General features: G+C 33.9%; 3 protein-coding genes and 2 pseudogenes across 5 annotated transcripts; 4 read left to right on the top strand and 1 right to left on the bottom strand.

Moving 5' to 3' along the window:
* Positions 86-2,218, top strand: LOC104730773 (F-box/FBD/LRR-repeat protein At4g26340-like). Of its 2 annotated transcripts, none has more exons than XM_010449981.2 (4): positions 86-459; positions 553-1,455; positions 1,550-1,684; positions 1,775-2,218. In XM_010449981.2, exons 2-4 carry the CDS (start codon positions 622-624, stop codon positions 2,057-2,059), a joined length of 1,254 nt encoding a protein of 417 aa, XP_010448283.1. In that variant the 5' UTR covers positions 86-459; positions 553-621; the 3' UTR covers positions 2,060-2,218. The 2 variants fall into 2 exon arrangements, with proteins under 2 accessions (XP_010448283.1, XP_010448284.1); XM_010449982.2 differs by having other exon boundaries at positions 546-1,455.
* LOC104733283 lies at positions 3,047-4,516 on the top strand (annotated as a pseudogene).
* Positions 6,115-8,189, top strand: LOC104730774 (F-box/FBD/LRR-repeat protein At4g26340-like). 2 transcript variants are annotated; one of them, XM_010449985.1, is made up of 4 exons: positions 6,115-6,413; positions 6,516-7,391; positions 7,493-7,630; positions 7,720-8,189. In XM_010449985.1, exons 2-4 carry the CDS (start codon positions 6,564-6,566, stop codon positions 8,002-8,004), a joined length of 1,251 nt encoding a protein of 416 aa, XP_010448287.1. In that variant the 5' UTR covers positions 6,115-6,413; positions 6,516-6,563; the 3' UTR covers positions 8,005-8,189. The 2 variants fall into 2 exon arrangements, with proteins under 2 accessions (XP_010448287.1, XP_010448286.1); XM_010449984.1 differs by having other exon boundaries at positions 6,500-7,391.
* Positions 16,504-19,029, top strand: LOC104733281 (annotated as a pseudogene).
* On the bottom strand, positions 19,321-23,413 carry LOC104730772 (N utilization substance protein B homolog). Its single transcript, XM_010449980.2, has 8 exons — positions 23,192-23,413; positions 21,431-21,583; positions 21,026-21,102; positions 20,723-20,857; positions 20,515-20,569; positions 20,331-20,418; positions 19,943-20,041; positions 19,321-19,847 (listed from the first exon to the last, which is right to left on the bottom strand). Exons 1-8 carry the CDS (start codon positions 23,353-23,355, stop codon positions 19,710-19,712), a joined length of 909 nt encoding a protein of 302 aa, XP_010448282.1. The 5' UTR covers positions 23,356-23,413; the 3' UTR covers positions 19,321-19,709.

Raw genomic sequence — 23,445 nt, 5'->3', positions numbered from 1 at the left:
ATGAATATCTTAAGTCGGTTTACTTTTCGATTGAGATTTTGTGGGTTAAGTACATTGTACGATTGCACCCAAAGCCATACTTCGGGGAGTCTCTCTCACTTGTAAAGTTGAGACCTTTCAGCTTCACTATTCGCCGCACTTTGTCCCCTGTGGCAAGCTTCTTCTTCGTCTGGGTTTTGGTATTTTTGGGGGCACTCTGTTATGATCTAGGGAACTCCTTTGTTATCCTCTCCTGAGAAATGTAAAGCAACTTTAGATTTAGGGTTTTTTTTTTTTTTTTTGTGAAACAGAGTTTGCGACTAGAAGGTCAAACCAACGAGGCCTAGGTTATTGGTCAGCTCCTAAATCATCCCTCTCTTCTTACTCTTCTAGCGCATCATTTTGTCATTCGAGAACACCCAAGAAGCACTAAGGATTCCTTAGTAAGGAACTGCGAGTGTATCTCCAAACAATCAAACTGTAAGTTTTTTTTACCACTGCAATTTGTTGTTTAAGTGTATCGTTTCTCCACTGTATTGTTTATAAGACCCCTTTGGGTTCTTTAGTCTGTAGGCTCAAACCGTAGACTTTGTCCTTTGGCCACTAGCTCAAACTTTGAAATTTCAGAGCATTGTTTCTCACATGGACAGTATCAGTCAGCTTTCAGATGACTTGCTCTTGCGGATTTTGTCATGTGTTCCGACAAAACATGTTGTGGCCACAAGTCTTTTGTCCCAAAGATGGCGGTTTCTTTGGATGTTAGTGCCACAACTTCGATTCGACGATACCAATCATAATGGTGACTATAAGAGCTTCTCTCAGTTTGTTTACAGGTCTTTGCTATCAAATAAGGCACCTGTTCTACAACACTTGCATCTGAATCTTGGCGCTGGCTGTCCCGCTGTAGACATTAGACTATGGATTGATATTGCAGTTAGTCGCCGTGTGATTGAGCTGGAAATTAATATTCGTTCTTCCAAGGATGTGTCTTTCAGTTTGCCGAGTAACGTATATACCTCCGATACACTAGAGACCTTGAGACTCATCGATTTCGTTCTTTTAAATGCTCCTTCTTCAGTTCGTCTCCCGTCTCTCAAAGTTCTGCACCTAAACACTGTTGATTACGTAGACGATGCATCTCTTCCAAGTATTTTATCTGGCTGTCCAAATCTTGAAGAATTGTTTTTGGAGCGACATGTGGAAGACTCTGTAATGGATATCACAGTCGTGGTGCCTTCCTTACAACGGTTATCTATGTTCGACAGAAATTATCTTCGTGGTAATGGATATGTGATAGATGCTCCTTCTTTGAAGTACCTTAACATCACAGATAATGCAGCTTACAACTTCCGTCAAATTGTGAACATGCCTGAGTTGGCTGAGGCACATGTCGAGATTACTCATGGAGTTACTCACAAGTTTCTGAGGGCTCTTACCTCTGTCCGACATATTTCTCTATGTTTATCACTTTCAGAGGTACAAACCTTTAGAATATTGAATCTTGTGATTTTTCATATTATAATACCTCTCATGTTTACTTTATGCTGTTTTGTATACTTAAAAAAAACAGGTTATGTGTCCTTCTGGTATGATCTTCAGTCAGCTTGTTCATCTGAACTTGTATACAGTTGTTGAAGGTTGGTGGGATCTTCTTACTTATATGCTCCAAGATACCCCCAAACTAAGATTTCTCAAACTCATTGATGTAAGTGGCTACGTGGTTGTCTCTTTAATATGCTTTAATCTGGTTAAGTTTCCCAATATTATTGACTGTTAACTCTGATGTTTGTCTTAGAAACATGAATCTGGTTTTTGTGGCAAAGAAACCCCAATTGGTTGGAAACTGCCGAGTTCTGTCCCCGAGTGTATTTTATTTAGTCTTGAGGCATTTGAGTGGATTGGGTACAAAGGGAGACGAGGAGATAGAGAGATGGCAACATATGTCCTAAAGAATGCTGCAAATTTGAGGACAGCAACGTTTACTCCAGAATCTACTGATGTGGGAGAAAAGTATCGTATGCTCAAGGAGTTGGCATCAGTACCAACAACTTCAACTTTTTCTCAGCTTCTATTCGACTGAATAATATAACATTTAGTTTTTGGTGGTATCTCTTTTATTTTATGGTTGTGTTTATTTTTTGGTCAAGACTGGTTTAACAAAACAAAAAAAAAGGCATGATGAACCAATGTCAAACCCACCTTTCTTCTCCTCTGTACCTCAAACTCGAAAGTGTGGACATGAACGGTTTTTTTTTTTTCAAGTAAGTGTCTCAAACGAAACACGATCTTCTCTGTTTTTGCATAGTGTCAATGACACACTTATAGCTTCTGATCTGACTCCCTCAGCTTTTTACCCTCGCATCCATGTTTGACGCGGAATATTACTCGTTCTCAAAAGATATGTGGCTTCACAGCTAGCACAGTCCGTATCAATGTAACTTCACATCATTAATCACTATAAAGTTTATAAATTATAGATAAAGTTTATGGGTAATTTTGACATTATATATTGGAGTTAGATTATACTGTGGTTAAAACCGGTTCATCACTGGTTTACATACTAAAGCATCTTTCGGTACAAGAGATGCTTATATAAGATCTTCATAACAGAACGGATAGAGTGTAGTTAAGATTATCCTATATTGTAGGATTGCAGTTCATTTCAATCTATTTGACTTGATAATACACACAGAAATTCATCGACATTTGCTTCTCTTTATTATACCTACTAACCTACATATTAGGGTTATATTTGTATCTGAAACAGAATAAGTCCCGAGACACTGTATCGACCCAATTGAATCATTGGTTTGTGAATCAGCCCCCTCATTTACTTTCTGCTAGGGTTTAGATTTTTTCTCGTCAATTTTAGTCCTTTTAGTCGCCGAGGAAACAAAGAGCTAAAGATCTTGACAAACAAGGAACTACACATATCTCCAAACAATCAGTGTAATTTTTTTTTTTTACTGTGATTCTCTGTTTTTATGAGTTGTGTGTCTGTGCTTCGAATCATATATGTATATATATCCTTGTTAAGTCGTTCAACTTTTGGTTTTGTAGTGTTGATATGGACATCATCAGTCAATGTCCGGATGACTTGCTCTTGCGAATACTGTCATTTCTTCCAACAAAAGTTGTCATTCTCACGAGTCGTTTGTCCAAAAGATGGCGACACCTTTGGAGATCGGTGCCAAAACTTGAATACTTTTGTAGAGGTCAAAACCAAAGATTCACACAGTTTGTTTACAGATCTTTGCTAAAACATAACGGTCCAGTTATAGAGAGGTTGGTTCTCAAGAGTCTTAATCTTAACCTTGAATGCTGTGATGTCGATATTGGACTATGGATTGATATTGCAGTTAGTCCTCGTGTGCGTGAGCTTGAAATTTCTATTGCTTATGCTGAGGAAAGATCCTTCCGTTTGCCTAGTAGCTTATATACATGTGAAACACTCGAGAGCTTGTTACTCAACATTAAAGATTGCGTTCTTGTGGATGTTCCTTTAGCGGTTTGTCTCCCTTGTCTCAAAAAACTATGCCTTAGGAGTCCCGGTTTCGCAGACAAAACTTCTGTTCTTAGGCTTATATACGGTTGCCCTAATCTTGAGGAGTTGAGTTTAGCACGACCTAATGTCGATGGCGACTGTACGATACATATGGCAGGCCACACTATAGAATACACTGCTGATGTGCCTTTCTCAAAAGGACGGTATTTTTTTATGAATAAGTTCGACGAAATGTTTGGAAAGGGTAGTAGTAATGTGATCAAGGCTCCTTTGAAATATTTTTTTGTTTCTAATTATTTTCTTCTCGACTGCCGTCGGAAAATGCCTGATTTGGTCATGGCACGTATTGGGACTAGTAATAAATCAGTTGCTCACACGTATCTCAGAAAACTTACTGGGGTCAGAGGCCTTTTTTTTTATGTTTATCACTACCAGAGGTAACAACAAATCTTGTGATATATATATTGTTCCTCGGTACTATTCTGACTTATATTTTTGTCTATATATATAACAGGTTATGGATCCTTCTGAAATAATCTTCCGTCACCTTGTTGAGCTTAAGATATGTACGTGTACTCCAGGTTGGTGGAATCTTCTTACTCAAATGCTCCAAGATTCCCCTAAACTACGGTTTCTCACACTCACCAATGTATGTATAAGTCTTTTTTCTCTAGCATGTAACTTTTGGCACAAGTATGCTTTTGATCGTGATAATAATAACTAAGTTGTTCGTAATTGGGGAATCAGGATCATTGCCGTGGACTTCCTAGTTCAGAGATCCCGAACTGGTGGAAGCGGCCGAGTTCTGTTCCTGCGTGTTTGTTGTCCAGTCTTGAAGGTTTCAAGTGGAGTGGGTATAAAGGGAGACTAGGAGATAAAGAATTGGCAACATATGTCCTAGGGAATGCCACTGGTTTAAAGACAATGATTTTCTCTCTGGACTCGATTGATTTTAGAGAGAAGTATCGGATGGTCCAGGAGTTAGCAGCTGTACCTAGGCCTTCCCCATCATGTCGGCTTCTGCTCGATTGAACATGTTAGTTTTTAATATTAGAGATGTCGTAGATTCTTTGATATTTTTTTCTTTTGCTTTTAATTGTGATATTTGGACCTATAAACATCAGGTATGACGTATGAGATATGAAAAAGAAATCTGAATAGTGGAGGATAGAGTGTTTCATATAGCTTATCATCAATCTATACACTACTTGATCCTCTCTGGTGGGTCGATGAAGTCGTCTGATCCATCTGATATTGGTGCCGGGCATATAAACCCTTTGAAAGCCATGGACCCTGGTCTAATTTATAATACCAGTACAGAAGACTATGTGCTCTTCTTGTGCAACATTGTCTATACGGATCAACAGTAACAGATCAAGTCCATGCTTCTCCACTCAGAGTCTTTTTCCAAGCACTTGAGCAATGTAAGTAAATGTTGGCTCCCACTGAAATAGATGGATGGTGTTCTCATCGTTTTATCCGAAGATATAGTTCGGTTTAGTCTGGTTCAGAACAAAATTTAAAAACTCCCCCGGGAACAATATCGCAATTTTAGTATCAGTGAATCTTTGTTTGGTTTGGTTCTTGGTTTACGCTTATAGTTACTGAATTTTGACCATATACGGTTTGAATTTTGGTTTAAACTTTTAACCATCTCCAATAAATATTTTAGGTCGGTTTACTTCCGGTTTTGATTGAGATTGTGGGTTTAGTACTTTTAGTACGATTGCAAACCACCACACTCACCCATACACTTAGTCCTGGGCATTCGGGTATCCGATCGGATTCGGGTTCGGATATTCGGGTTTTCGGATTTTCGGATGTAGAGATATAAAACCCGATCGGGTATTTTATAACTTCAGGTCGGGTTCGGGTAATTTGGTTTTGGGTTCGGGTAATTTCGGGTTACCCGAAGTCATAAAAAAAAAGTTATTTTTTTGTTGTGAAAAAAGAAAAAAAAAGGGAAAAAAAAACTTTTTATCTTTCTCTACTTGTCTCCTTCTTCTTCATCTCTCTCTTTTTCAGCCAAAAATCCTAAATTTGTTTATCCACGGCCGATAGCCATTACTTCAAAAATTAAATCCTTCAAATTCCCTACCAAATCTAATATCTATTGTAAATTATATGATATGATTCATATTTATCTTCCAACTTCACTCACTCTTCAAACTCCACAAACTATCATTTTTTTTTGTAGATCTGTTTGTCATGTTTTTCGTAAAATGGATCTAAGTAATAAAAAAAAAAAAAACGATTATGGGTTATGTTGATTGAGAAAGTAAAAAATAAATCAATTTTAGGATACATAATTATATATATATAAATAATTAACGTTTTCATACTATGACATAAAACTAAAGTGGCAAAATGGTTTATGATGCACTAGTAAATGTCTAAGGTACTGGGTTCAAACCCACCTAGATGCATTTTTGTATTTATTTCGGGTTAATTCGGATCTACTTCGGGTATCGGATAATACCCGAACCCGATCGGATATCCGAATTTCAAAGAAACTAAATCCGATCGGGTATTTAGTACTATCCGAATCCGAACCGAACTGCCTATTTCGGGTCGGGTTCGGGTTCGGGTTTCGGATTCGGTTAAAATGCCCAGGCCTACATACACTTTTGGGGATTTCAGTCTCTCTCACTCTTAAAGTTGAGAACTTTCAGCTTCACCTTCGTCTGGGTTTTGGTATTTTTGGGAGCTCCTTTGTTATACTCTTTTGAGAAATGTAAAGCAACTTTAGATTTAGGGTTTTTCTGTGAAACGGAGTTTGCGATTAGAGAAATAGGGTAAAATCAACGGAGGTCTAGGACATTGGTCAAGTCCTGAATCATCCCTGTCATCTTACTCTTCTAGCATCAGCTTGTCACTCTCCAATATTTAGGAAGCACTAAAAGGAACTACGAGTGTATCTCCGACCAGTGTAAGTTTTTTTTTGTCAACTGTAAGTCTGTTTTTTTTTTTTATTGTACATCTTTTCTCCAAACGGATTTATAAAACCCCTTTTAGTTTATTCAATTTGTAGGCTCAAATCGTAGACTTGTCCTGTGGCCACTAGCTCATTGTTTCTCAAATGGACCGTATCAGTCAACTTCCGGATGATTTGCTCTTGCGGATTTTGTCACGTGTTCCGACAAGAAATGTTGTGGCCACAAGTCTTTTGTCCCAAAGATGGCGGTTTCTTTGGATGTTAGTGCCAAAACTTCGATTCGACGATACCAATCACAATGGTGGTGACTATAAGAGCTTCTCTCAGTTTGTTTACAGGTATTTGTTATCTAATAAGGCACCTGTTCTACAACAATTTCATCTGAATCTTGGCGCTGACTGCCCCGCTGTAGACATTAGACTATGGATTGATATTGCAGTTAGTCGACGTGTGATTGAGCTGGGCATTCATATTCGTTCTTCCAAGGCTGTGCCTTTCAGTTTGCCGAGTAGTGTATACACCTCTGATACACTGGAGACCTTGAGACTCATCAATTTGGTTCTTTCGAATGCTCCTTCTTCAGTTTGTCTCCCGTCTCTCAAAGTTCTGCATCTTAAGATGGTTGACAACGCATCTCTTTCAAATCTGTTATCTGGTTGTCCAAATCTTGAAGAACTGTTTGTGGAGCGACATAAGGAAGACTCTGTAATGGATGTCACTATCGCGGTGCCTTCCTTACAACGGTTATCTATGGTCGACACAAATGATGTTGGTCGTAGTCGATATGTGATAGATGCCCCTTGTTTGAAGTACCTTAACATCGTAGATGAAGCACTTTACAAGTCCCGTCAAATTGAGAACATGCCTGAATTGGTCGAGGCAAATATTGAGATTACTAGAAGAGTTACTCACAAGTTTCTGAGGGCTCTTACTTCTGTCCGACATCTTTCTCTATGTTTATCAATTTCAAAGGTAATTAGAAACTTCTTAGATTTGAATCTTGTGATTTTTTTCATATTGTTATCCCTCTCAATGTTACTTTCTGCTGTTTTGTATAACTAAAAAAAAAACAGGTTAGGTGTCCTTCTGGTATCATCTTCAATCAGCTTGTTCGTCTGAGTTTCTATACATTTGCTAAAGGACGTTGGTGGGATCTTCTTACTTGTATGCTCCAAGATTCCCCAAAACTAAGATTTCTCAAACTCATTGATGTACGTGCCTACGTTGTCTCTCTAATATGCTTTATAATCTGGTTTAGTTTCCCAATATTATTGACTGATAACTCTGGTGTTTGTCTTAGAAACATGATTCTGGTCTTTGTGGAAACGAAACCCCAATTGGTTGGAGGCTGCCGAGTTCTGTCCCCGAGTGTATTTTATCTAGTCTCGAGGCATTTGAGTGGATTGGGTACAAAGGGAGACGAGGAGATATAGAGATGGCAACATATGTCCTAAAGAATGCTGCTTGTTTGAGGACAGCAACGTTTACTCCAAAATCTACTGATGTGGGAAAAAAGTATCGTATGCTCAAGAAGTTGGCATCAGTACCTACAGCTTCAACTTCGTCTCAGCTTCTATTCGACTGAATAACATTTAGTTTTTGGTAGTATCTCTTTTATATTATGGTTGTATTTTGCTTATTGTTAAGACTGGTTTAACACAAAAAGTGCATGATGAACCATGTCAAACCCAGTTTGCTTCTCCTCAGTACCTCAAACTCGAAAGTCTGGATATGAACGGTTTATTTTTTTTCAAGTAAGTATCTCAAAGAAACACGATCATCTCTGTTTTTGCAGTGTCAATGACACACATATAGCTTCTGATCTGACTCCCTCAGCTTTTTACCCTCGCATCCATGTTTGACGCAGAATATTAATCGTTCTCAAAAGATATGTGGCTTTACAGCTAACACAGTCTGTATCAATGTAACTTCACATCGTTAATCACAACTTTATAAATTACTAGGTTAAACCCGCCGCGGGATACTTTTTGTAACTACTTTCAGATATATCGAATTATTAAAAATATATATTTTTTAGAATTGGATTAATTGTAAAACTATGGTTTATTCAATCGTAAAATATAAAAATGCACTAATAAAATAAAAAATAAATAAATTTCAAATTTAGTATAATTTATAAATGTTTACTTTTAAATCGATTAGACTTAATTATATAAAAAGCCTAACTAACCTTAATATATGTTCTTTTTTTCTTTTCTTTACCTTTGGTGAGAGATATATTAGTGTAGTTTGAATTTGTGGTGTTTGTTTTTGTATTTTATACAAATTTAACAACATAATTGTTATATAGTATTTTTATTGTTATAAAAGTTATTATTTGTAAAAGTACATAGACATATTTTTACTTTAGTCTCGTTTTGTGTATTATTTAATATTATTAGGGACATTTACAAAAATACCATTTTTCATTACCCTTTTGCAAAAGTAACTCTTGTTGTCCATTTCTAATAATACATTCTTTCAATATACAAAATAACTAAATTCTAAACTCTAAACTCCAAATATTAAATCATACCCTTTAAAACTATATCCTAAGGTAAAACAGAGAATCCAAACCTAAAAAAAAAAATAATACAAATCAATTTAACACATTGTAATTATGCAAAAAAGGACAAAAATGAAATTGACCAAAAAATGATATATGTATTACTAACAATTTCTCATATTATTAGCAGAGCGATTAGGTTAATATTGTCAAAGTAATTTTTAAGTCACTGATTTTAAACTATAATATAAAACCTTCAATTTTGGAACTTATATATTGTTCAATTTATCATTAGTTGGTGTTCTTATATATAAAATCACTATCAACACTAATCCCAAACTTTATTTTATTTACTTGTTGTAGGAGATATATTAATGTAGCTTAATTTTATGGTATATTATTTTTGTAGTTTATACAAATTTAATCACATAATTTTTATATAGTCTTTTTGGTTAATTTCGATTATTCTACTTTATTTTCGCCAAAGGATAGTGAAATCAAAATCAATCTGAATATTTATTGGTTTTTTGTTTTATAGTTCAATCAAACTTAGGAGTAACTAAATCTATAAAATCATTCAAGTTTGTTTTCAATTTTATTTAAACCCAAATAATAAATTCATTTATTTAGTTGCTACGTTTTCAATTAATCTAGAATGAAAAATACTTTATTTATAGAGAAAAGATGGTCGATACATATATGAAATTTCTATATCTTATATTTACTGCTATATAGTTTAAGAATAATAGAAAGGATTAAGGGTTATCTACACATGAATGATGAATGTGTCATAACAAAATCTAAAGCAGTTAGTTATTGCAAAGACTTTTGAGTCCAAATTCTCAAGCCTATGTAATTTATATACTATGTTTCCTTGAAAAATAAACAAAAAACATGAAAATTTTGAGAATTATAATAAATAAGAATTTGAGAATTCCTTCTATAAAGCATTGTATTTCTATAAAGCGGCAAAAAACAAGTGTCACTTTCTCCTTTTTCATTTTACTTCTGGTTTTAGTACTTTTTTCCCATGAGTGTGTCGTAACAAGATCTATTAAAGCAATTTTTGAGTCTAAATTCTCAAACCTATGTAATTTATTACTATGTATGGCCTGAAGAGTTAGCGCTTCATACAATATATGTGCTGGGTCCCATTCTCATGTGTTAAGGTTACTCACGAAAAGTAAACAACATAAAGCGGAGATGAAGTACATACATACAAATACAACATACATGTGGAAGAAAGTAAAGTAGTAAACTCAATTATATAGAGAAAAATAAGTTAATTCAAATTTTTTTTTACAAATGTGTATCTAATTATAGACCAAGTCTACCTCTATTTCTAATCCAAGTCTACAATTAAGAATCATTTTCCGATAAACCCTTTAGCAAAAGAAAAACTAATAGACATTGTCTCAATTCCAGTAATATGCACTTATGCAGGGGAACAACAAAACCTTAGCACTATAATAACCTCGTCAAAACTGCCGGAGAAATGTACTATATAGTACCACTTTTGAGAATTGTATGTATAATGATAAATTAAGTCGAATAACTCATACAACAATTGATTTTTCTTTCAATATCACAAATTAGAGTTATTGGTATATCGACATGAGTTTAAAGGAAACATATTTATTTTCAACCGAATAACCATTATATTACAAATTCTTTTAATCATTAAGTTGCTTACAATATTTAATATTTATTCAATAAAAATTGCATTTTCTGTCAATTTAGCAGTATACTTGTTATTTTTGAAAAATATTGATAGACATACAATAATTAATATACTTGTTTGATATTATTATATTTTTGAAAGTTGTAAATGATGTATTTATTTAGTTTAAATTTAGGCGATAAATTTAAACATTTGTTATTGAAAATTATTGATGATGTTTATTATTTTATATAATGTAATTGGTTACACAATTTAAATGATGTGTTAGTTTCTAAAAATCTGGAAAAACTGATTTGGAACAAAAAATAATTATTATTGGCTGAGAGATATGAGCTGTATTAATGAAATGTTTTCATTGGTAAACAAATAAGCTGATGTGTCAGCTTCATGTTCCACAAAAATGCTGATGTGTAAGCACTGGAGAGAAACGTATTGTGTTTTTATTGTATTGATAATAATCAAATGATCATTAATAAATAATTTCACTATAATCAACTTTATAAACTCGATATAACAATTTAGTTTTTAGAAGTGTTGATAAAAATTAAATTGCATATGTAATCATCTCTTCGTTCGAGTTAAATGTTTCAAGGAATTGAAGTCGACATTTAGTTCAGTTATGGTTAATTTCGATTATTCTACTTTATTTTCGCCGAAGGATAGTGAAATCAAAATCAATCTGAATATTTATTGGTTTTTTGTTTTATAGTTCAATCAAACTTAGGAGTAACTAAATCTATAAAATCATTCGAGTTTGTTTTCAATTTTGTTTAAACCCAAATAATAAATTCATTTATTTAGTTGCTACGTTTTCAATTAATCTAGAATGAAAAATACTTTATTTATAGAGAAAAGATGGTCGATACATATATGAAATTTCTATATCTTATATTTACTGCTATATAGTTTAAGAATAATAGAAAGGATTAAGGGTTATCTACACATGAATGATGAATGTGTCATAACAAAATCTAAAGCCGTTAGTTATTGCAAAGACTTTTGAGTCCAAATTCTCAAGCCTATGTAATTTATATACTATGTTTCCTTGAAAAATAAACAAAAAACCTGGAAATTTTGAGAATTATAATAAAATATGAATTTGAGAATTTCTTCTATAAAGCATTGTATTTCTATAAAGCGGCAAAAAACAAGTGTCACTTTCTTCTTTTTCATTTTACTTCTAGTTTTAGTACTTTTTTTTTCCATGAATGTGTCGTAACAAGATCTATTAAAGCAATTTTTGAGTCTAAATTCTCAAACCTATGTAATTTATTAGTATGTACGGCCTGAAGAGTTAACGCTTCAGACTGTATATGTGCTGGGTACCACTCTCATGTGTTAAGGTTACTCACAAAAAGTAAACAACATAAAGCGGAGATGAAGTACATACATACAAATACAACATACATGTGGAAGAAAGTAAAGTAGTAAACTCAATTATATAGAGAAAAATAAGTTAATTCAAATTTTTTTTTTACAAATGTGTATCTAATTATAAACCAAGTCTACCTCTATTTCTAATCCAAGTCTACAATTAAGAATCATTTTTCGATAAACCCTTTAGCAAAAGAAAAACTAATAGACATTGTCTCAGTTCCAGTAATATGCATGCACTTATGCAGGGGAACAACAAAACCTTAGCACTATAATAACCTCATCAAAACTGCCGGAGAAATGTAATATATAGTACCACTTTTGAGAATTGTATGTATAGTGATAAATTAAATCGAATAACTCATACAACAATTGATTTTTCTTTCAATGTCACAAATTAGAGTTATTGGTATATCGACATGAGTTTAAAGGAAACATATTTATATTCAACCGAATAACCATTATATTACAAACTCTTTTAATCATTAAGTTGCTTACAATATTTAATATTTATTCAATAAAAATTGCATTTTCTGTCAATTTAGCAGTATACTTGTTATTTTTGAAAAATATTGATAGACATACAATAATTAATATACTTGTTTGATATTATTATATTTTTGAAAGTTGTAAATGATTTATTCATTTAGTTTAAATTTAGGCTATAAATTTAAACATTTGTTATTGAAAATTATTGATGATGTTTATTATTTTATATAATGTAATTGGTTACACAATTTAAATGATGTGTTAGTTTCTAAAAATCTGGAAAAACTGATTTGGAACAAAAAATAATTATTATTGGCTGAGAGATATGAGCTGTATTAATGAAATGTTTTCATTGGTAAACAAATAAGCTGATGTGTCAGCTTTATGTTCCACAAAATTGCTGATGTGTAAGTACTGGAGAGAAACGTATTGTGTTTTTATTGTATTGACTAGATGAGGACCGCCCCATGTGTGGGTTTAAAATTCTATAAATTAAATTAAATTTAACAAAAATATATTAAAATTTATTGTACGTTATTTATAAATTTTATTTTTGTTATAATACACTGATTTATATCCATTTACAAATATTTTATGTATGTTACTATTAAAAGTGTATTTTTAAAAACCTAAATATATTCTATGTTACAAATATATTCTTTATCACCACCTATAAAATATCTGTATGAACACATTAAGCCAAATATTTTGTTTTCACTTATGCATAGTTTTTTAATTACAAAAATTGTAGGCTCAAAAAATATTTTGAATAAAAAATATATTACATAATATACTAATCAATTATGTACCATCACAATAATGTATGACCACCATGGAGAAAACCTCGGCTGCGTCCTCATCTCTTATAGAGAGAACCTTGCGTCCAACCTCCTCCACCATGGAGAAAACCTTGGCTCCGCCTTCCTCCTTTGGAGAGATAACCTTGCGTCCAACCTCCTCCACCTTCCTCCCATGGGTAGATAACTTTGTGTGCAACCTTCTCCACTATAGAAAGAACATCGGCTCTGCCCTTCTCCTGTGTGGAGAGAACATGTTAACGTCTTTTTGCTATCTCAAAATGGCTTACTCCGACAACCAATGCAGTAAAAACCTTTTTCTAACGTCAAAAAATCTTTTGATAGTAACTAATGTTAAATTTCCCATGATGTAGCTCTCTGTAACGCCTCAACCGCCACCTTGCTTAGTGAGCTCATGTCCACTCTCAGTCCATAGGCCCACCTTCCTAAGTGGGCCCTACATCTATCCCCGGTCCGTGGACCTATCCATATTCGATGGCTGGTTTGTTACGTCTGAGGGACTTTAAAAACTTGTTTCTGACCCTACAAATCTACAAATGATATTTTCCTGTAATTTGTCCTTACTCGCACAGTTCCGACAATCACTTCCACGAAGATCACCAATCATGAAATTCTCTCAGGACCCTTGACCAAAAAAATAAGTGCATTTTTGTGACATATGTGGCCAAATCAATTCTTTTATACCTTTTCCGCAAATCATGATGTCACAGTCTTTGAGCTCCTAGGGATCTATCAACAACGATTTATGTTTTTTCAATATATCTATCTATGTTTGTTGTAAGCTTGTGTTTGATTAGCCTACTTTATCCATCCATTAGGTTGATGAGCTTCTACTCGTTACCTCCCTTTAGGATTGAATGAATAATGCTAACAATTATGTTTGCAAAAAAAAAAGGTTTATGACCAACCAATCAAGTTTGATAAATTAGAAGAAAATTAATAGAATATTCTAAGCACAANAGCTGTATTAATGAAATGTTTTCATTGGTAAACAAATAAGCTGATGTGTCAGCTTTATGTTCCACAAAATTGCTGATGTGTAAGTACTGGAGAGAAACGTATTGTGTTTTTATTGTATTGACTAGATGAGGACCGCCCCATGTGTGGGTTTAAAATTCNGAATTTTAAATAATTCAAAGATGAAAATATAAACTAAATAAAAAATCTAAAAATACTACAATAAATTTTAAAATACAGTATTAAGAAAAGAAGATGCATCTATTAATATTTTTCTTGGGTTAACATATTAATCTTAGCTATTCCCAACTGAAAAAGGAGAAAGTAGGAGAAATTTTTGGTAAATTACCTTCCCATAAATTTTTATTTTCTAATTAAATAAAGTTGAAAGCAGTGTTTTTAAATAAATTATTTAATTATGAGACGATCTATGTTTATATAAAAGTGAGTATTTACAAAATTTTAGAATTAATAATTAACTGTATATTATCCTTAATCCCTTTTTGTAGAATTAATAATTTAAAATTAAAAAATAAGTAAATAATATTATAATTTTGAATTTTATGAAATATATATATATATATAATCTCCTTATTATTATTTAAAAAAACCTTTGTATTTTTTTATAAATTCTGTAACTTGTGATAATTATCTTTTACATTATTAATATTTTTTAAAATAAAATATTTTATTTTTGTTGTAATCATACTTTTCCTATTAAATATTAACTTTTACACATGTCAAAATCTGAGATTGATAACTTGACACATGTCAAAATCTTGTTAATGACTAACTTTCACAACTCAACTTTATATAATAAGATAGATAACGACTTGTATTGTACAAATGGGTAATTTTGACATTATATATATTGATTTTAGATTAGACTGGTTTAAACCGGTTCATCACTGGTTTACATACTAAAAATGCTTGTATTGGATCTTTATTGGATCTTTAGATTCTCCTAGATTGTAGATTGCAGTTTATTTTAATATATATACTAGGATTTAACCGGCGGTACACCGCGGGACAATATTTTTAATTTTAAAGTTTATATTGTATTTATTTGTTATTTTATTATTGTTTTATTAATTTTAAAAAATAGAAAATTTTACTCGTATTTGATATAAGTATTCAAAGTATATGATTTTTGTAGTGTTTTCAAGGTTTTAACCCGTGTGGTATATGTATAGTCTAGTAATACATTTATCCCCTGGTACACATATAAAAGTGTTTTAAAAAAAACAATTTCACTTAACTCCCTATATGGGATTAATGCCAACCTGTTTCACCAAAATCAAAATAAGTTTTTACGTAAAAAAAAAAATCAAAATAAGTTTTTTTATCAAGTTTAATTATGTTAATTGTTTTACCAAATTAGCATATTTTTATAGTTTATAATTTTTCCATGTCAATATATATAGTTTATGATAATTAATAGAATTTTAATTTTTTGGTACTTCCTCAAAAAATAAAAATAAACCAAATTATATGGGGGATTTTCAACATATTTAATGTGACATTTTATAATTGGATTTTCGGTTTAGGAAATTTATTAATGTTAATATAATTATAGAGATTGTAAACTTTTGTTATGGAAAATCTGTTGTATATCATTTAAATTTGAGAAATTCTAGCATCCATAAAAATAGTTTTGGAGATTTAATGGGTTAAACTTTAATGGGTATAATTATTTTTGGAAAAATCGGAATGTATAGATGTTGTTAAGATTTTATGGCAATAAATGTAACAAATGTTGGTCAATTTAAGAAAGTTTAGTATTTGAATTTCTCTGCAATGTTATTTATGGAATTGTTTTAGGGGTTAATATTATAAAAAAAAAAAAATTAAATAAGTAAAACTTAAAAAGCATAAACCAAAATGTATTTCAAAAATGTTAATATAGATATATATATATATATATATATATCAGCAGGGTTTAGGTTTTTTCAAAAATGTTAATATAGATATATATATTTCAGCAATGGTATCGACCCAATTGAATCATTGGTTTGTGAATCATCCCCCTGATTTATTTTCTGCTAGGGTTTAGGTTTTTTCTCGTCAATTTTTAGTCCTTAGTCGCCGAGGAAACAAAGAGCTAAAGATCTTGACAAACAAGGTATCTCCAAACAATCAGTGTAATTTTTTTTTTTTTATTGTGATTCTTTGTTTTTATGTGTTGTGTGTCTGTGCTTCGAATCATATATGTATATATATCCTTTTAAGTCTTTCAACTTTTGGTTTTGTAGTGTTGATATGGACATCATCAGTCAATGTCCGGATGACTTGCTCTTGCGAATACTGTCATTCATTCCAACAAAAGATGTCATTGTCACGAGTCGTTTGTCCAAAAGATGGCGATACCTTTGGAGATCGGTGCCAAAACTTGAATACTTTTGTAGAAACCAAAGATTCACACAGTTTGTTTACAGATCTTTGCTAAAACATAACGCTCCAGTTCTAGAGAGGTTGGATCTCAAGAATCTTAATCTTAACCTTGAATGCCGTGATGTAGATGTTGGACTATGGATTGATATTGCAGTTATTCGTCGTTTGCGTGAGCTTGAAATTTCTATTGCTTATTCTGAGGAAAGACCCTTCCGTTTGCCTAGTAGCTTATATACATGTGAAACACTCGAGAGCTTGTTACTCAACATTAAAGATTGTGTTCTTGTGGATGTTCCTTTAGCGGTTTGTCTCCCTTGCCTCAAAAAACTTTACCTTAGGAGTCCCGGTTTCGCAGACAAAACTTCTGTTCTTAGGCTTATATCCGGCCGGTTGCCCTAATCTTGAGGAGTTGAGTTTAGGACGACCTAATGTCAATGGCGAGGACTGTACGATACATATGGCAGGCCACACTATAGAATACACTGCTGATGAGTCTTCCTTAAGAGGACGGTGTTTTTTTGAGAAAAAGTTCGAGGAGATGTTTGGAAAGGGTAGTAGTAATGTGATCAAGGCTCCTTTGAAATATTTTTTTGTTTCTAATTATTTTCTTCTCGACTCCCGTCGGAAAAGGCCTGATTTGGGCATGGCACGTATTGGGATTAGTAATAAAACAGTTGCGCACAAGTATCTCAGAAAACTTACTTGGGTCAGAGACCTTTATCTATGTTTATCACTACCGGAGGTAATAACAAATCTTGTGATTAGCATATATATATTGTTCCTCGGTACTATTCTGACTTATATTTTTGTCTATATTAACAGTTTACGGATCCTACTGAAATAATCTTCCGTCACCTTGTTGACCTTAAGATATGTAGGTGTACTCCAGGTTGGTGGGTTCTTCTTACTCATATGCTCCAAGATTCCCCTAAACTACGGTTTCTCACACTCACCAATGTATGTATAAGTCTTTTTTTTTTTCTCTACTATGTAACTTTTAGCACAAGTATGCTTTTGATCGTGATCATTGCCGTGTAAATTGGTAATTGTTATCAGGATCATTGCCGTGGACTTCCTAGTTCAGAGATGTCGTACTGGTGGAAGCAGCCGAGTTCTGTTGCTGCGTGTTTGTTGTCTAGTCTTGAAGGTTTCAAGTGGAGTGGGTATAAAGGGAGACTAGGAGATAAAGGATTGGCAACATATGTCCTAGGGAGTGCCACTGGTTTAAAGAAAATGATTTTCTCTTTGGACTCAAACGATTTGGGAGAGAAGTATCGGATGGTCCAGAAGTTAGCAGCTGTAGCTAGGTCTTCCCCATCATGTCGGCTTTTGTTCGATTGAACATGTTAGCTTTTGAATATCAGAGATGTCGTATATTCTTCAAAATTTTCTCTCTTGCTTTTTAATTGTGATATTTGGTCTGAAACATTTATTTCAAAATATGTTAAAATTTTTAAGTTTTTAATTTTATTTTAGGACAAACAAATTTTAGTACTACTTTTTAAGAAAAACAGTGTTCGAGGATGCACTTACTTATTAGCATCATAGGTTCGGTTATCTTATTTTAATCCGATTTACATCCCTCTTGCTTAAAGTCAAATCGGTTTGGCTTGAGTTAATAAAACAGAGTTGACTTTACTGTTCTTCAGTATCATCCAAGATTTATATCGGTTTAGATTATAGGCAAGTACGGTTAAGGTGGTATATCCTGAAGGGAAAACACATGATAACTGGTATCATAAACATTGATTGAGAAAACTGGAATAAAAAAAAAAAGTAGAAGAAAACAAAAAAAAAGGCCTCAGAGATCTTGGTGGTAAAACCAATCATCAAGTGAAAGAACAAAGTTCTTCCATCAAGAGTAGCAAATATTTTCTTACATCACTGGCCTACTTAAAAATAATAATAATAATAATCAAAGATATGATGAAAACAATTAGTAAAAGCTAATGATGGATGAATCAGAAGTAGCTGGTTTGTGATCACATCTTTCCTGTCGAAGGGAATTCAAAGGGAATCCGAACGATTTTTTTCGTCATCTTTCATCATCAAAGACTATTATATTACTAAAACAAATTTCATAAAAGAAATCAGAATAATTCAACCAACCAAGAAGAGTAAAAACAATCAAAAGATAAAATGAACAAGAAGAAGAAGAAGATGGATGAGTCAGAAGTAGCTGGTTATATAATCACATCTTTCCTGTCGAAGGGAATTCAAAGGGAATCCGAATGATTTTTTTCTCTTTTAACACTCAAAAGAAAACGAGAAAACAAACCAACAAATAAAACATTCCACATCTATATGACTATGAAAACTATAGATGAGCCATCATTGCTAATGAGATTTCACCAAAAATCGAATCGAAAGACAAACAGATACATATGAATACGCCGCGAGGTTGTTTGTTATGAACTTATAATACAAAGAAGTTTATATATATACGGCCACGAGTAGGTTTGATTACAAGAAGATGCCCTAATCTCTATCCTTTACGCTGCCGTTTTAGCATCAGCTCTCTCTCTCTCTCATGGGTTCTATCTTTTGGTTTGGGCCTTTCTTCTTTTTTTTTCTTCTTCTTTCTGACAAGGGCCTTTAGTTTATATATATATACTGTACTACTACTTCTCTTGATTAGTAACGTTACTGCAAGTAAAAACAACTCTATTTTGATCAATGAAAAACTTTACGAAAAAACTGATTATACAGCATTTTTTGGGTTCTCAAATATGGGACACAAGTGAAGGAGAATACAAAGACATAAACATGAAAACTACTACATAAAATTATAAACCTTAGGGGAATATACTGATAATACAGACATGCATGAGCATGTTTGTGTTTCTTAGCAATATTCATGTTGAGCTGCAATTGATAGAGATTTCAGTCTCAGGTTTATCAAAACCTTCGTACCAGAAGCGGCCTGTGAAGACAGAATCTCTCCTCATAGTGACTCCGTCTATATATATATAAGATCATCGGATAACTACTTTGCCTACGAGTTTTTCCCGACGACCAAAATCCTGAGGCTGCCTGCCTGCCTCCTAACGTAGATTGCAGGTTTTACTTCTAACTTATACTGACACTTCTTGCTTCGATTCTAAAGCTTGAGGTGTTGATGTTGCTTCTCTTTCCTTGACATATGTCCTTAGGCATCCGTTGATTATACGTGGCGCTGATCCATCGCAGAACCGTTTTGCAAGATCAACAGCCTTTTTCCACATCATTTTTGTAACTAAGTGTTAGTTCACAACAAGAGCAAGGTGTATCACATTGCAAAGCTAAATTGTAGAGGTATGTGTGTTACCTCGTTGATGACTATTGGGTGTCGGGTTTCCAGTACTGCCACTTCAGACATTGCCAAGTGAAGAATTGAAAACTCTAGTATTCTCCCAGCTGGTGCACTCTGAAAATAGGTGCCAAAACATCTATAAGGTTATTATCGGTGGTAAGAGGAAGACAGATATGCATACAATCACACAACCAAAATAAATAAGCTGCTTCTAGATGCTCAAGCTAATTCAAAAGTTAACTGTTGAGCTCAGGGTGCCAAACAGCTAATAGTAATGTGAGCTATCACAATAAAGAGACACCGGAAGATAATGATAAGCAACGAAGTTTTGAGTTTGGTGGTTCCTTAGTTTTCAAGTATCCAGTACTCGACCGTAGTTGAAGTTCAAGTGTTTAGTTTATACCTTCCAGTCTGGGGGCGAGATTTTCTCGATGATAGCGACATGAGTATCCCATTTATCAACCACAGCAGCCAAGAGTTTCTTTGCAAACCTTTGGAAAAATAAATAGTAGCAATAGGATATTCAGGATTTATTTTGGAGTAAAGTAAGCAGCAATTTCTATCCATCGATACATCTTATAGATTACCGTAATACAAGTTTGCTATACACCAGCTTTGGGGGAGCTGAAAGCACTTCTGCTTCTGCAGAAAAGAGAGGATAAAAAAAACAGCTATTAGTATGTAATTTACATGCTAAAACAAGGGAAATATCCATGAGCTAATCCAAGCAAGAGTCTCTTTGCCATAAATAAGGAAAGCAGAACGGAAAAACTTATTTTCAGTAATAAGACCTACCAATTTTCGATTCTTTTTCATCATGGCGCACAAGCTCATCTTCCTCTTCTTTTGTTTCTGTCTTAACTGGGGGTCCTCCAAAGCTCATGTGGTTGTATTCCAACAAAGAATTCTTGTCAAACTCGTATCCAGGCTCTGTACAAAGCAAACATTATTATTCATCACAAGCATCTAAATCAAGAAAAAATTAAGCAAGTGATTCACAAAATCACAGAGACTACAATGTGATTCCTATATTCATGACTATGTTGAAGCAGGAAACAAAAACAAGATAAAAACACATGGTTTAGTTGAGATACTTGCCTCTTCTTGCATTTATTCTCTTCTCAAAGAGACGAATAGGGTCTGATCCTTCTAAGCATGCGGCATAAAGTATTACTCTGTCAAGATCATTCATAATAAGAAAATTAAAGAACATATTCAAACCAACAGCAAATAATCATACACTAGTTCATTTCAGTGGAAACCAAAGTGTATAGAGTCTAGAGTTATCCATCTAAACTAAAATTGATTTCAGGTAATAGGGTTTTGGATAAGACCTTAAACCCAAACTCTAATTTGAGCTTCATTCTAGTCCCACTAAGCCACAAAGATAACCAAAATCGTTCCAATTTCAGTCAAGACTATTTTGTTTTTTTTCCAGCAAATTCTCCAATTCACCAGCGAATACGAATTAAGAAACGAGCAAAGAAAGAGAGTGAAGCTTACAGAGCGAGCTCGCGTGCTGCTCGAGGGCTGCTCAATCGACCGCTTTTATCTATCTTAGGCATCGGGACATCTTTCACCTCCTCCGCCGAAATCGTCGGCGTACGTAGAGCGCTTCTCGTCGGAGATAGAAACAGCCGTAGAGACGACGACGAANACTGCCACTTCAGACATTGCCAAGTGAAGAATTGAAAACTCTAGTATTCTCCCAGCTGGTGCACTCTGAAAATAGGTGCCAAAACATCTATAAGGTTATTATCGGTGGTAAGAGGAAGACAGATATGCATACAATCACACAACCAAAATAAATAAGCTGCTTCTAGATGCTCAAGCTAATTCAAAAGTTAACTGTTGAGCTCAGGGTGCCAAACAGCTAATAGTAATGTGAGCTATCACAATAAAGAGACACCGGAAGATAATGATAAGCAACGAAGTTTTGAGTTTGGTGGTTCCTTAGTTTTCAAGTATCCAGTACTCGACCGTAGTTGAAGTTCAAGTGTTTAGTTTATACCTTCCAGTCTGGGGGCGAGATTTTCTCGATGATAGCGACATGAGTATCCCATTTATCAACCACAGCAGCCAAGAGTTTCTTTGCAAACCTTTGGAAAAATAAATAGTAGCAATAGGATATTCAGGATTTATTTTGGAGTAAAGTAAGCAGCAATTTCTATCCATCGATACATCTTATAGATTACCGTAATACAAGTTTGCTATACACCAGCTTTGGGGGAGCTGAAAGCACTTCTGCTTCTGCAGAAAAGAGAGGATAAAAAAAACAGCTATTAGTATGTAATTTACATGCTAAAACAAGGGAAATATCCATGAGCTAATCCAAGCAAGAGTCTCTTTGCCATAAATAAGGAAAGCAGAACGGAAAAACTTATTTTCAGTAATAAGACCTACCAATTTTCGATTCTTTTTCATCATGGCGCACAAGCTCATCTTCCTCTTCTTTTGTTTCTGTTTTAACTGGGGGTCCTCCAAAGCTCATGTGGTTGTATTCCAACAAAGAATTCTTGTCAAACTCGTATCCAGGCTCTGTACAAAGCAAACATTATTATTCATCACAAGCATCTAAATCAAGAAAAAATTAAGCAAGTGATTCACAAAATCACAGAGACTACAATGTGATTCCTATATTCATGACTATGTTGAAGCAGGAAACAAAAACAAGATAAAAACACATGGTTTAGTTGAGATACTTGCCTCTTCTTGCATTTATTCTCTTCTCAAAGAGACGAATAGGGTCTGATCCTTCTAAGCATGCGGCATAAAGTATTACTCTGTCAAGATCATTCATAATAAGAAAATTAAAGAACATATTCAAACCAACAGCAAATAATCATACACTAGTTCATTTCAGTGGAAACCAAAGTGTATAGAGTCTAGAGTTATCCATCTAAACTAAAATTGATTTCAGGTAATAGGGTTTTGGATAAGACCTTAAACCCAAACTCTAATTTGAGCTTCATTCTAGTCCCACTAAGCCACAAAGATAACCAAAATCGTTCCAATTTCAGTCAAGACTATTTTGTTTTTTTTCCAGCAAATTCTCCAATTCACCAGCGAATACGAATTAAGAAACGAGCAAAGAAAGAGAGTGAAGCTTACAGAGCGAGCTCGCGTGCTGCTCGAGGGCTGCTCAATCGACCGCTTTTATCTATCTTAGGCATCGGGACATCTTTCACCTCCTCCGCCGAAATCGTCGGCGTACGTAGAGCGCTTCTCGTCGGAGATAGAAACAGCCGTAGAGACGACGACGAAGACGACCGTTTATTTCCAGTCCTTAGGGAAACCAAGTTCGTCGGCCGGAGCGAATCCACCAATGTAAATCCTATAGAACGGTGAGAATCTGGTGAAACGTTACTGGAGAAGTAACAGAGACTCGAGGTCGAACGTAAGCAAAGCGGCGATATGGTTCCCTCCATTTTCTTTGTTTCGAGCTCTTCTCTGCTTCGTCGTGTTAGTGAGAAGAAGAAGCAGATAACGATATCCGTAAATTGGATAAATAAAATATC

The sequence above is a fragment of the Camelina sativa genome, chromosome 12 (assembly GCF_000633955.1).
Source record: "Camelina sativa cultivar DH55 chromosome 12, Cs, whole genome shotgun sequence".
NCBI classification, from domain to species: domain Eukaryota; kingdom Viridiplantae; phylum Streptophyta; class Magnoliopsida; order Brassicales; family Brassicaceae; genus Camelina; species Camelina sativa.
This window is presented reverse-complemented; position numbering and strand designations above follow the sequence as displayed.